We start from the raw sequence: 15,729 nt of genomic DNA on the forward strand, positions 1-15,729 counted from the left end.
GTTTTGCTCTATATGTGCACTTTTATGTGAGATGTGAGAAATGTTCACACTTAATTTCCCTAAAAGGGTAAATAATCAGCAGTATTGTGGGCAATTTCAATCTGGGAATAATTTTGTTTTAAGGAATCACAGTTACATCTTTATAAAGCAATTTTAAAGAAATAATAGTTATAAGAGTTAAGGATGGTCTAAGGAGATGGCTCATTAACTATGGTGCAAAGGAGATAAGTTTAAATCTAGAGTACCCATGAAAGAAGGTAGGCATTGTGGGGCACAAGCAAGGGGCTCTCTGGGCTTGCTGGCCAGCAAGACTAGCCAACTGGTGAGCTCTAGGTTCAGTGAAAAAAAAACAAACAAACAAAAAACCCTTTCTCAATAATATAAGGTGGAGAGTGACAGAGGAAGATATCTGTTATCAACCCCCAGTCTCTACACATACCAGTACATGCTTATAAAAGTGCACTATAAATAAGCTAGTTTAATAAAAATTTGTTATGTCCTAAACACATAATATCCTAAACACACAACAGAACCTAGTAAAGTGTTAACAATTGACTGATACAATTCATAAAACATTTTCAAGACAAAAGGTAGTATTAATTATTTCTCCCAACAAGCTATAATTTACATCACATAACTCATCCCTGAACAATGTCTGGCTGATGTTCCATGAGTGCCTTATTTTATGCTTGTATTTTAAAATAGATGCTGTGATATAAGTATTTTCCTCTTTTTAAAGATAGGGTTTCAATGTCACTTAGAAAAGTAAAGGACTCAGGTTTGATTCACAAAACCCACATGGTGGCTCCAAAACTCAGGGACCCAATGCCCTCCTCTGGCCTTTGAAGGCAATGCATACACAAAGTACACAGACAAATATATAAGCAAAACATCTATAAATATACAAAGAGTTTTATACATTTATTTTAGAGACAATATCTCACTATGTAAGCCTGGATGGCCTTGAACACACATCCTGCTGTCTCAGCCTCTTCAGCAATCTCTCTGAACAAAAATAGCCACTATTAGTCAAGATTTTCAATTTCTTCTTTAACTGGACATTTGGCTATCCTACATAACTTTAACAAATAGCCTTACTGAGAGAATGGGTGACCCTATGAACAACTAGGAAAAAACTGAGCAGTTATGGTACAAGGGTGTACTACCACTTAAGCTGTAGACACTGCCCCAAAACTGCTTTAATAAAGTTAGGTAATGTTCCCAAGGCAATGTTGGGCTTAGGTCCCAAGTTCAGTGGCATAGCATATTCTTGACATGTTCAAAGCACAGATGGGTTTGACAGCAACCATGTCAAAAAAAAAAAAAAAAAAAAAAAAAAAAAAAAGAAAAAAAAGAAAAAGAAAAACGAAAGAAAGAAAGGAAAGATAAGAAAAAGTACTTAAGGTAAAGCTCTTACCATATCAGACTACTTTTATGCTTTAAAATCCTGGGGATGGGAACTTGGTGGTAAAGGAGCCTAGCAAGGAGATTCCTAGTATGATGCTCCCATGCTATAAATACAGGGAACTTTCTTCCTAATATGCTTACTTTTTTAGACACGGTCTCACTTTGTAGCCCTGACTGCCCTGAAACTCACTATGTAGATCAGACTACCCTCAAACTCACAGAATCCATTCAGCTGTGTGCCAGGTGCTAAGATTAAAGGCTCGAGGAACCAACTTTTTAAGGTGCTACCGGGGTGGGTCCAAAGGCCTTGTGTATGCTAATCCATGCTCAGCCGAGCGACACTCTCGGCCAGAGCTCCCTTTCAACAAATGTTATGATATTTCGCATTCCATCAGCAAGACACTGGTTTTGACCTCCTCAGTACTACTCTTCCTATTTAACACCATGTATCAAAATGTATTATCATTTCTTACAGATGTTTGGTCTACTAGGCCGTTATGGCTTGAAAATGGGAATTATGGTTACTGTTTTCTTTACCTAGTAAGAACACCACCAACAAATTCAGTGAACATGCACTTTGTGCTTTATACTTAATGCAGCATCTGGCAAGAAGCAGAAAAAGCAGCTGACCACAAAAAGACAAGGACTGAGCCGGGCAGTGGTGGCACACGCCTCTAATTCCAGCACTTAGGGGGCAGAGGCAGGCGGATTTCTGAGTTCGAGGCCAGCACGGTCTATAGAGTGAGTTCCAGGACAGCCAGGGCTACACAGAGAAACCCTGTCTCAAAAAAACAAAAAAAACAAACAACAAAAAAAAACCAAAAAAAAGACAAGGACTGAGGACAGGAAGGTAAGGAGGAAGGAAGAAGAATGGTGCCAACTTACTATCCTTACTATCATGTTACTATGCTTAACATGAGGATTCGGCTACATCAAGGAATCCTTATCCACAGCACTCAGGCAAACTGGGAGGATTTCATAAAGTGACCAGGTTAGACACCAAGGGGCACAGGACAGACATTTAAGACGAGTGCTGAAGAGCAGCATTTTCTATGTTTACCTTCACACAGTCATTAAAGCTAGATAACATTACCTTGTAAATGGACAAGTAGGGAGGAAAATACAATAAAGCCGAGAAACTGGCAAAGTTCCTGGAATAACTGTGCACAAATTTCATTAAAGTATACAAAAGAAATTTCAACAAACTAAAATATATTTCTCAAGTAATCTTTGCAGACCAGTTTTCAGAAGCCAGAATAATAAAATGCTGTAAACTGAGGGAGAATGGGAAAAACCAGAACTTCGGAGAGCTTTGTGGGAATGAAAGATTTTCTGGAGAAAGCCATGCTAATAACTGGACCAGTGTAGAATAGTGTCCTTTTATTTCAAGTCACCGCATATACAAATTTACCCCTAAACCCTGACACCCTTGTTCTTGAAGAAAACAAACCAACCAACCAAAAAACTTTTTTTATTTTATTTTTTTGTTTTTTCAAGACAGGGTTTCTCTGTATAGCCCTGGCTGTCCTGGAGCTCACGCTGTGGTACACGCCTTTAATCCCAAAAAACTTTTAAAATTGGAGATGGTTCAGCATTTGCTGCTCTTGCAGAGGACCCAGATTTGGTTTCTAGTACTCACATGGTAGCTCACAACCATGTATAACACAAGTTCCAGGGATCTGATACTTTTTTCTGTCTTAAATAGACACCAGAAATGCAATGGGTACACATGTATACATACAGACAAAATATACCTACAGAGTGAGTTCCAGGACAGCCAGGGCTACACAGAGAAACCCTGTCTCGAAAAAACCAAAAAAAAAAAAAAAAAAAAAAAAAAAAAAAAAAAACCCACAAAAAAAACCTTAAGCCTTTTGGCTTTATATTTCTTTGAACATGAGGTTTCTGAGCAAGCTATCCTGACTTACTGTTACTGAATTCAAGTTCATTTCAATTACAAGGTTAAGGTAAAAGCTACATCTATATGTCTACTTGTATGTCAAAGGTTTCAAGTTGTTCACGTTTCAAAACCTGCCCATACATCTCTATCAGCTGGGGAGAATTATTAGATTAGGCATGTCAGAATCCCATGGAAGATCCATGAAACTCACATGATGGCTGATTTAAGAAATTAAGCTTTTAGGGATGGAGAGATGGCTTAGCAGTTAAGTGAACTGGCTACTCTTCCAGGGGTCCCCAGGGTTCCCAATAACCATATGGTGGCTTCCCAATTACATATGTGATCTGGTGCCCTCTTCTGGCCTGCAGATGTACATACAAACACAACATTCATTTATATAAAATAAATCTTTTTTTAAAAAAAGTCAGGTTCTCCATACTACTAAAGCAATCAGCTTAGATACTGGGATCAAAACCAGGAGCTTGAAACCTAATAAAATCACAGGAAAAAAACTTTCCACAATAGCTTTAGTTTGTCTGCAACAAAGGATCATGTGTCAAAATTTTCTCTCATCTAGAAGTTAAAGTTGTGTTGTATAAATGTGATCCTTAAAGTAAAATATAAATTTTCCTAAATAGCTCAAGAAACAACCTTCCATTTTCTCTAATTTTCTTTTTTTTTTTCTTTTTTTTTTTTTTTTTTTTTTTTTTTTTTTTGTTTTTTTTTTTTTTTTTTGGTTTTTCGAGACAGGGCTTCTCTGTATATATAGCCCTGGCTGTCCTGGAACTCACTCTGTAGACCAGGCTGGCCTCGAACACAGAAATCCGCCTGCCTCTGCCTCCCAAATGCTGGGATTAAAGGCATGCGCCACCACCGCCCGGCTTAATTTTTTTTCATTATAGTCTGTGGTAGTATTTTATCTATTGTTAGGAGTGTGGGTACTCCAGACTTCAGAAACACTTTATGGAAATTAGCTTCTCCAAGAAGAATGCAATAGTATGATTCTTCAACTCAAGAATGAGAAGAATGTACTGTCTGTTCTTTATTCATTCAGATAGTTCAGGTAGTTTCCCTGTGCTAAGTGTAAAGTATACGATCTTAGTAACTAATACTAGTAATTAGCCACTCGTGGTGTCTATCTCCCTCAAATGTCACCAGGGAATAGGAAAGGGTGCCATGAGCTCTGTCTAATATGAGCAGTCTTCATAATGCACACAAACAGAACTTCTCTCCCATTTCTGCTCACTGTCTATCAACTTCTTCAAACCACTCAGTGTATCCAGCTCACTGTATTCTATTTGCCCAATTTGAATCTTTAGTAGCTCTCTCTTGGCTACAACTTGTTCTATCTTTTGCTCTCAGTTTTCCAACTAGCTCTTTCCTACTACACCATCAGTTGCTAATGGCAGGAATTTAGATTTTTTTGCCCCTAGTGTTTGGTTCTGATGATTAAAGCTGACTATTAAGTGCCAATGTTGCATAAATTTGTTCTGTTTACCTAGATGGAGCCATATCACTCTACATGTTTACCAGCAGGAGAAAATAAAAACAGTTATTTGATTTGGTTTTAAGAAAAGACTGTGGCCAGGTGGTGGTGGCACACGCCTTTAATCCCAGCACTTGGGAGGCAGAGGCAAGTGGATTTCTGAGGCCAGCCTGGTCTACAGAGTGAGTTCCAGGACAGCCAGGGCTACTCAGAGAAACCCTGTCTCGGGGGAAGGGGGGGGGACAATGGATAAACAAAAAAATATGTCCACTTACAGATTTCTTGAGAGAATGTCTTACTATGTAGCTCAGGCTGGCCTGAAATTTTCTATGTTGATCAGACTATCTTTGAACTCAAGGTCAACTGTCTCTGGCTTCTAAGGCATACATTTATGTGCATAGTTTGGTTTTGGTTTCTTTTAGGGCTACCATTCCAACCTCCACATTTATCATCCCCTCCCTTTCCACCTTTCCACAAAAACATGAACATACAAAAGATTCTCCAGAAAGTGCCTCCCCAGAAATTATTTAATAAATCATAAAAATCACACATCTGAGCAACCAAAATAATTGTAGCATGGAAAAATCCCCAAAGTCTTGCTCTTAGCAGCTAAGAGGTAGAGGGTGTTTACATAGCTCCATAAACAACTCTTCTTTGAAGGTGTAAGTCAGTAAGTCAAAAATATCACTTTAACTTGATTGAGTATGAACCACATCCAAATTAAAGTAAATCACTACCAATAAAACAAACAACCTAATAATTAATTTACAAACCTTTCCCCACGAGGACAAAAGGCTTATAATGGTTTAACAATACTGAGAAAGGCTATTACACAAATAATTATAATAAACACTGCCTCTACTCTCCAAGTTAAATAATTTACTTCCTTTTTAAAATTATATATTTTTATAACAATTATTAAAATACAGTTATTACAAGTTTACCTGAAATATAGCAAACAACTTGAGAAAAAGGAACTAACCTCTTCCAGAAAGTTAATCTGACTTTTAAACTAAGATGAGACTGCACATCATGCAATCAATAAAAGTAGGGTTTACTTTGCATCAGCCCTACACAAGCAAAATGTTGATCAAGTTGATCACTGATCAAAACATTACAAGTCCAAATGAGAGAAATTCAAAGTTACAATCTGTACAAGAACGATCCAAACAGCAAGAAAATTCTTTAAGTCTTGCATAAAAAATAGCAGCCTGCAGTACTGTGCCCTCCCTTGCACTTAGTTCCAAGGGCTGCACAGCTGCACAGCTGAGTGACTGCTCTGGCTTCTTTATTACAGCTGCATTCACATTCTTTGTCTGCCCTTCTCTACCTGAGGTGGGGGTGCAGGTTTGCCATTAAGAGTCATCTGGAAAGTGGCTGCCTGGCCTGCAGGGGGCAAAGGGGCAGTCTTGAGCTTCTTTGAAGTAGCTTTGGGTGGGTGTTCCTCCTCCTCTTCATCAGAGTCCTGAAGGCCATACTTAGAAAAGTGGGAGACCTAAGAAGAAAAGAAACCCAGCAAAGTCAATGAAGTGCTCTTTTTACTCTTTCTTTACTATCTTTGAAATATCTTTAATACCTTTGAAAAAAGACAAAAATAGATTAAAGATTAAAATAGTTAAAATGGGTTGGAGAGATAGCTCAGCAGTTCAAAGTACTGTGGTTCTTCCAGAGGACCCACACAACAGCTCACAATTCTAGTCTATAATTCTAGTTTCAGGGATTCCAATGCCATATTCTGGCTTCCAAGGGCAAAATGTACAGAAATAAGTAAGTTAAGTAAGGAAATAAATCTTAAATAACTAAAGTAAAAGAAAACATTAACTAAATATCTATAATTTTGACAGCATTCAGTAAGGATAATAGTTACTCAAAATTACGTGAATATACGCAAAATATTACAATGAACTGGGCATGGGGGCATACAACTTTAGTACCACCAGCAGGGTGACAGAGGCAGGTGGATCTATGTGAGATTTAGGTCAGCCAGGTTTACAGGTCTACAAAGTGAGTTTCAGGATAGCCAGGGGGACACAAAGAAACCCTATTTGGGGACAAAAATAAAATAAAATTAAAAATTAAAAAACAACCAAACAAAAAGCCCCACATACTAACTCACACATATGAGAATTAAAATGTAATCACCCGGTGCTGAAAAGTTGGCTCAGTGGTTAAGAGAACTTGTTGCAATGATCCAGGTTCAATTCCTAGCACTCACCAGCTCCTTGGGTACTAGCCACTCACGTGGTACACAGATGTGCATGCAAAACACTCATCAACATAAAATAACAAAAATAAATAAATAAAAAAAATTCAGGCCTAGAGAGGTGGCTTAGTGGTTAGGAGCACTGGTTGCTCTTGTAAAGGTCCTGAGTTCAAATCCCTAGCACCCACATGGTGGCTCACAACCACCTGTAATGGGATCTGACGCCCTCTTCTGTTAGACAGACATATAGGAAGACAGAGCATTTTTATGCATAAATAAATAAACTATATAAAATGCAATTATCCTTGACCCCTGACATATACTACCTAGTTGCTCACTACCCACACAAGGGCCCTCAACCAGCTAAATTATCCAACCAGACTAGAAGAATAAGTTACTGGGTAAGATTATCTAGAAGAAGTAGCAGTCAACCTCTCCATTTTCAAAAGAATTTAAAAGTAAAAATGACAATTAGGGTCCATGAGATAGATGGCTCAGAAGATAAAATTCTTGGTGCCAAGTCTAACAATCTGATTTTGACCGCCAGTAACCACATGGTAGAGAGAACTGACAACCCTAGAATGTCTTTTGCTATCCACTTATAACAGTAACGTTTTTGTACCCACACATTTGCACATGCGCACACACAAGAATTGAAAGGAGGGGGGAAAGTTGCAATTGATCAAAGCTAGAAAGATAACTCAGTTGGTAAACTGTCTGCCATGTAATCATGAGTACCAGAGTTCAGAGCCCCTCCACCTCCAACAAGAAGCTGGGTAAGACCACCACAAGTACAAGCCCAGCATTAGAGAGGCAGTAGTAATTTTGTGTTCTTGGAGCCAGTGAGCTAGCCAATCTTCTGAATTAGGGAGCTCCAGATTCAGTGAGACTGTTTCAAACAATAAGATGAGCTAGGTAGTGGTGTATGCTTTTAATTAAGAAAGAAGCAGAAGTTCAAGGACAGTTTATTCTCTAAAACAAGTGGCAGGTCAGCCAAGGCTACACATTGAGACCATACCTCCAGAGAAATAAATAAACAAACAAACAAACAAATAAATAAATAAATTGCAACAGAGGAAGCCAAGGCTACACATTGAGACTATGCCTCCAGAGAAATAAATAAATAAATAAATAGCAAGAGAGGAAGATACCTGATATTGACAGACAGACAGATAGACAGATAGACAGACAGACACACACACACACACACACACACACACACACACACACACACATAGACACACACCAATAAACCAATTTTTTTTTTTTTTTTAGATTTATTTATTTATTATATGTAAGTATACTGTAGCTGTCTTCAGACACACCAGAAGAGGGCATCTGATCTCATTATGGGGTGGTTGTGAGCCACCATGTGGTTGCTGGGATTTGAACTCAGGACCTTCGGAAGAGCAGTCGGTCCTCTTACCCGCTGAGCCATCTCACCAGCCCCAATAAACCAATTTTTAAGGAGACAAAGGTTTCTGATGAGTTCATTTTGTAACTCCAAAAGCTAGAAGTGGGTTAAGTAACTATACCTTAAACACCCAAGAACCAGTTTCAGGCCGATACTCCTTGAACTGGGCCCCTTGCTTTCTTGAGACTGCTTCTAATCTCCCTTCGTAGTTGATATCAGCAAGTCGATCTGGACTCTTTATTAAACACCGGGATGTTTTATCTGTTGGCCAAACTCCATCTAAAGTAACTTCAGCCTTCCTGTGAATTATAAACAGACAAAAATATAAATGCTTTATACTTAAAAAACAGAAGGGTAGCCACTATGGAAGTAAGAGTCCTTCCCTGAAAGGCTTAGGAGAGAAAAGCAGAGGCCAGATCGGGCTACAGAGTGAGACACTATCTCCAGGGGGAAAAGCAAGCAAGTGGGGCTGGAGATGGGTCAATGGTGAAGATGAGACGACTTGGGTTCAGTTTCCAGAACCCAGATGTCAGCTCAGCATCATCTAGAACTTTAGTTCCAGGGTTATCTGAAACTCTCTTCCTGGGACACTTCATGTGCATGATAAGACATACATGCAGTTAAAACATTTATACACATAAAATAATAAATGTAAACAAATAAAACAACAATATAGAGGGAGAGAGGAAAGGATGAGAGGAAGTGATTCTTTAAAACTATTCTGCAGGTGTCTCTGGAGCTAGCAATGGTTCAATGATTAAGAGTATATATTGTGGGTGCTAGAAAAATGGCTTAATGGTTAAGTGCACTGCATTACTATTCCAGATGACCTGGGTTCCCTTCTCAACAGTACATGGCAGCTAATAAGTCTATAATTCCAATCCCAGGGATCTGTCAGCATCTTCTAATATGAGGACAACAGGCAGGAGTGTACTGTACAGACATATGTACAGTTAAAGTACCATAAAAAGAGAGTATATACTACATGCATTTCTAGATGGGCCTGAGTTTGGCTTCCAGAACTCACACTGAGCAGCTCACAAGTACCTGCAACTCCAGAAAGAGGGACGCAGTGTCTTTTCCTCTTGAAGGATATGCAATCACACCAAGTATACATGCACAAACTCATAAATGCTTACAGTTCCATAGTTAAAATTAATATAAAAAGACTCAAGAAAAGATTAAGAACAAAGTACCACATCGTAATGAACTCAAATTGGTTTTAGTGTCAGATTGCATTTATTTCAAGTATAATAGTATCAGTTATTTACAGTTTGCCTTAGAAAAGGTTACTACACTTATAACAACTGCTGTTAAGTCATTGAGTGGTAAGTGCAGCTTAATAAAACCTGCCTAAATGAGCATTTTGAGCACCATAAGAAACAAAAACAAAAATACTTATGGATTAGCTTTTAATAATTTGATATTTTGTGTATATGTGGTTAGAATATGTTCGGTAACAGTGAATATTGACACAATAGTCATATCTTCTATCAATATCAGAGTTCAGGTACTATGTCCTCATTTACATGCTTTTTATCTAGAGCAGGGATTAGCATGTGACTATTCAGGTGATTTTATGATTACTTTCTTACTGTGGCAAAAAAGAACATGAAATTTGCGATCTTAACTAGACCAACCAGATATTTCAGTACTGCCAAGGCCATCCTGCATGAGAAGCAGAATACAGCAGTGATGCTGGAGATGCAACACAGGGCCTCACTCACACTAAGGACATATTCTACAACTGAGTTACACCCTACCCTCTGTTCTACTCTAAAACAACAACAAAAATGTGTGTGTGCAAACATGCATGTACGAATGCACCATGCTATTCATGTGCAGGTCAGGACAACTTGAATGAGTTTGTCCCCTATCCTTTCACAGGCCCCAAGGATTGAACTTGGGTCATCAGGCTTAGCAGCAGGCACTTTTACCCACTAACCCATCTTTCAGACCCTCCCGTCTCTCTTTTATTGAGGATTCTATCCTAGTCCTCTCGTGGTAATAAAAATTACATTAGAAACGAGTATTCGCATTGCTGTGTAACCTAACCTATCTTCAAAACCATCTTGTAAAACAATCCTGTTGTCTGATACTCTAGGTCTATTTCCTATGGTTTGAACAGTTTGTGTACCCCCTAAGGCTTCATTATGAAGCAGTAAAATACTTGGGTTTCTTGGGAGAAATTTAGACTAAATAGAATCACTGCAGTGGAGCCCTCATAACTGAATCCCCCTGGCGTTTTAAGAAAACAGTCAGCTATGCATTTAAATCTGTACTTCCTGTCTTTTGCCATGTGGTACCCTATACTTACTTAGGACCGACAAAAATACCATCAATTAAATGTGATTGCTTGATCTTGGGCTTAAACCTGTCAAACATTCTTTTCTCATGACGCACTCAGTCTGTATATTGTGTTATTAGCAATGGAAAATTAATATATCACTAAATCTCCATTTCTCTTTGTAGCTCTTTGTCACCATAATCCTACTGTGTTTCTATTAATTTGACTTATTCAACCATGAGTAGAAAAATAGAGTAGTTATCTTCTTGTGAGTGTTTATTTCACTTAGTATGATCCATTCATGCTAAACATTGTCAGAATTTCTTTCCTTACTACTGATCATGTTTGAAGACAGGTCCTTGTTATATACAGTCCCAAGTAGACTGCAAATCATAAAGCCTAGGCTGGCTTTGGAATCTTTCTGATTCCAAATTACCTTCATTTGTAAGACTGAATAATAATAATTCCTCATATTACACGCTACACTTTATCCATCTACCCTTTAAATGAATACTTTTAGCAGTCAAGAATTAAGTGCAGCCAGGCAGTGGTGGTTCACGCCTTTAATCCCAGCACTTGGGAGGCAGAGGCAGGTGGATTTCTGAGTTTGAGGCCAGCCTGGTCTATAGAGTGAGTTCCAGGACAGCCAGGACTACACAGAGAAACCCTGTCTCGGGAAAAAAAAAGGAATTAAATGCAGGCCTGGTGAATGGCTCAGTGGTTAAGAGCACTGATTGCTCTTCCAGATATCCTGAGTTCAATCTGACACCCTCTTCTAGTGCATCTGAAGACAGTGTACTCATATTTTACAATCCTAAAAATGTCAATAAGTTTCAAGATTGTTTTAGTGTCGGGTATTTTGTATGTATGCATGTATGTATGTATGTATGTATGTATGTATGTATATACATATACACACACACACACACACACACACACTCTATGTATATATTCATGTTTATGAAAGCCAGAAGACAGAACAGAATTTCCTAGAACCAGAGCTACAAACAGTTTTGAGTTGCTAGGAACCCAAATGCAGGCCTTTGCCACGAGCAGCAAGTGTTTAACTACTGTCCTGAGTCAGCCCTCCAGCCTTCACCCCTACTCCCAACCCTTAAACAAGCTTTTTACTGGAGTTCTGAAAATGTAACTTCAACCAACCAAATATCTAAATTATCCACAGGAAGATGGATGTAGTAGTACAGAAGTAAAGAGCACAGGGGAGGCTGAAGCAGGAATGTTGTGAATCAAAGTCAGGTTAGGTTCAATGCCACACAGGGCTATGGTGTGAGACCCTGTCTAACCTCCCACCATATCCAAGCAATATATGGTAATAAATGCCTACAAAACAAAATAAGGTTAGTCTCAGATTTAAATAGTTGAGTGTTCCAGTGGCCTGCATTTAGTTGAAGAATAAAACAAAAGAAAACAAAACAAAACACCTTTCTGGAGTTGGTGCTCACTGGCAGAGTGATTTTCAACATGTATGAGGTCCTGGTTTAATCTCTAGCTCTGTAAAGCAAAATTAAGCAAAAGCAAACTTCCATTGTTGAAAGTTCCTGAAGACACCATGTGAACATGTTACCATTAGGGAAAAGGTATGAGTCCTAAAGTCACAGTACATCATTACCATTTATAATTTTATAAGAGTAGAAAAACAATTATATTTTATAGCAAGATTGTGTTTTCAGAAAAAATTCCAATTTAGTTAATTATTTTCTGTATATAAATAAATTCATACCTATTTAGCCCTTCACCCACAGGTGGCTTTTGGTTATCATCTACATAGACAATAACTTCTTTCCTCCGGATATGCACAATATCGTCCAAATTTAGATTTGTCAAATTCACATCTCCTTCAAAATAGATTGAGCCATACCCTAAAATTCAGAGCAAATGGTTAAAAAGGATCCTTCATGAAGGAGCAAAAATCTTTAATCTTTCTGTTGTGATTTTGCAAGGAAGAACATGCATCCTATAATATCAGTATTTTAAACCTTCCAGAAATTTAGGGAGTAGCTTTCTGCCTCTTAAATATGGCAAGAATGGAGACAGATCATACTTGAGCCCATTTAAAATACAGTATTCCAGAGTAAGTTTAAAGAAAATTATCTTAACAATTTAATATAAAATTGATCAGTGTATTAAACTTTAATTTTGAATAATTATGGGAAAAATAATTACCAGACCCAAACAGGTACGTCTAAACACCCAAATTCTACATGGTTTTAGTCTTTCCTGCTTTATTACTTGTCATTGTTTCTATTACTCCAAGTCAAGAAAGAACCAAATACAGGAAAAAAAACAGAGCCTAAAACCAAGAGTTGCCCTTAATAACATAGGAAAGGTCCAATCTCTACGATATATGACTCCTAAACTCACACTTACCTTTACGGCCAATAGTGAAGTCAGAAACAATGCATTCTCCCTTCTCATTGGTAATTTTAGCAAGGTCATCCATAGTTGGGATAGTATAATAACCAACTTTTGTGAGAACAATGCCTGTGACCAAAAGTCAAAAAATATTGTGATTATACTTAGGTAGAAGTTATCAGTAGTATTTATTTTATTTTCATATAACAATTTTTAAATGAAATAAGTTGGGTTTTTTGTTTTGATTGTTGTTGAGACAGGGTTTTATGCATCAGTATGGCTGTGCAGTTAAGACAAAGCTGAGATCTTGAGCTTCTGAGCAACTTGCCTCCACATAGTGAATGCAGAACATGGGGTGCAGAGGCAGAGGGGTCACTGCAAGTTTGAAGAAAGCATGAGCAAGACCCAGACTCTATCCCCACAAACAACAGAAAAACAAAAACATTTTAAATGTAATACAGTCTACTTAACTTTCTGTAACCTAAGACTTGTAGATTTTATTTACCATACAGCCCTCTTTTTAAAGGGGACATTCAATAACATGGTAGGTAGTCCATAGAACACATTATGATAAGGTCTTACTAATAAGCAATCCACTTGAATTACAAGGTCAGTCTCTTAGGTTATAAAAAGCAGGCTCTTTTGAGCATATTGCTATAATTAAGAACTGTTTCAAAGGTATAAAAAGTGTGTGAATCTGACCTGCTGGATGTATGTGGCAAGCATTGTTTTCTGTCTCCCCTCGGTCATCCTGCAATGACTCATCATGGAAAGACGGTTCTTCACTGCTTCCCTCCAGTCCATTGCGCAGAGCAGCACGCATGTTCAAAGCAACAATGGTATCTTCCACATTGCTGCTACTGTTATTTTTGTTTCCAACGCTCTCTGGAGTTTGTGGAATGGGTTTGGCAATAGGATTAGTGTAAAATCGTGATACAAGAGAGTCATCATCTCCATCCTGCTGATGGTTCTCATCAACAGGTTTGCTCAGGAAGCTAAATCTGAAAACGAAGAAAAAAATACCTTAGCCTTTGGCAATAGTAAAGATAATGACAGCAGTTAATCTCTATTAGGGATCTGAAATTACACTAGATAATTCAATAAATTTAAAATGTATCCATATAGTAACTGTATGAGATAGGATGTAATTATTATCTCTTTATCTGTAATAGGAAAACTGGATCAAAAAATAATAATCTTGTATAATATCACAAAGTAGTGAGTACTATCTAGAGTAGAAGTTTTAAAATAGAAAAATCTAGGGCTAGAAAGATGGCTCAGTGGTTAAGAGCATGTACTGATTTTTATAGAGGACCTTGGTTCAATGCCCAGCACACACATGGTAGCTCCCAATAGTTTGTAACTCTAGTTCTGCGGGATCTCACACCATCTCCCAGTCCCCTAAGATACCAGGCACACAAGTGTATACAGATATACATGCAACTAAAACACCCATGTACATAAAATAACAAACGAAAACCTCAGAAAATCTAGCTCTAGATTTCATAGCCTTATCTGCTCATTTTCAAAGGAATAAATCTGAGCACCCTCCTCTCACTATGTAGGTGTGTTCTAAGGATCAAACTTAGGTTATCAGGTTTGATGACAAAGGCCTTTACTTAGCCATCTCACCAGCCTTGATTTTGATTAAATCTCTGACGAAGACAAACACAAAATACTTGCTGCTATGTGGAAGTGAATGATTAATGGTTAATGTCAAGATAAAACGGCATTTATGAACACGGGCTGTTGTTCCAGAGACCCAGGGTTTGATTCCCAACACTCACATGGAAACTATCAACAGTTCTAACTCCAGTTCCAGTGGATTTGACATCTCCTTAGGGCCTCTGTAGGCACTGTGTGCACACAGCGCACATATATACTCGTAGGCAAAACACTCTCATCATATGTATAAAAATTTTTAAAAAAATCTCAAAATTTGAATTTAAACTAATATTATAAACACAAGAGATTTGGAAATACTTTAATGAAATATCAAATTGCAAAATAAAAAAAGATGGCCTATTATTTTGAATAAAGGAATACCAAATAATCTCTGAAAGTTCACTAGTGTAGGGCTAATTAAATTATATCTATCAAAATGACCACAAAAACCATTAACGATGAGGAGTCAGGGCTAGCAAGAGGGCTGAGTAGGTGAAACAAAGCCCAATGACCAGAGTTTAATTCCTGGGGCCCATTTGCTGGAGGGAGAGAACCAACCTCTAATCCTGGGATTATAAATGCATACTACCACTATTGGCTGTTTCATTCATTCATTAATTTATTCTGTTTGTTTTGAGACGCAGTCTAACTACATAGCTCTAGCTGTCCTGACCTCCATATGTAGACTACAATTATTGCCTTCCAAGTGTGTCTGCCTCCTAATGCTGGAATTAAAGGCATGAATCACTACGCCTTTTTTGTTTTCTAAAGTTTCACTAATTTTATGTATGTAACTGTTTTGTCTGCATGTATATCTGCATGTACATAACTAGTGCCTACAGAAGTCAGAAAAGGCACTAGAGCTCCCCAGGAACTAGAGTTACAGGCATTTGTGAGCAACCACGAGGGTGCTGAAAACTAAATTCAGGTCCTCTGCAGGAGCAGCAAATGTTCGTAATGATCAATCCATCTTTCCAGGCTCTCATTTACTCAA

General features: G+C 37.9%; 1 protein-coding gene across 2 annotated transcripts in view; it reads right to left on the reverse strand.

Annotated features, from left to right (window-relative positions):
- The window catches only part of LOC116102688 (nuclear pore complex protein Nup98-Nup96), a 77,605-nt gene that overhangs the window by 8,590 nt on the left and 53,286 nt on the right, over positions 1-15,729 (reverse strand). For both annotated transcript variants that reach the window (XM_031387654.1, XM_031387655.1), the window contains exons 15-19: positions 13,773-14,071; positions 13,086-13,199; positions 12,439-12,577; positions 8,532-8,709; positions 6,124-6,288 (exon numbers count right to left, since the gene is read on the reverse strand). In XM_031387654.1, the coding sequence (XP_031243514.1) occupies positions 6,124-6,288; positions 8,532-8,709; positions 12,439-12,577; positions 13,086-13,199; positions 13,773-14,071 (895 nt within the window). The remainder of the gene's footprint in view (positions 1-6,123; positions 6,289-8,531; positions 8,710-12,438; positions 12,578-13,085; positions 13,200-13,772; positions 14,072-15,729) is intronic.

Source organism: Mastomys coucha, unplaced genomic scaffold (assembly GCF_008632895.1).
Source record: "Mastomys coucha isolate ucsf_1 unplaced genomic scaffold, UCSF_Mcou_1 pScaffold21, whole genome shotgun sequence".
Taxonomy (NCBI): Eukaryota; Metazoa; Chordata; class Mammalia; order Rodentia; family Muridae; genus Mastomys; species Mastomys coucha.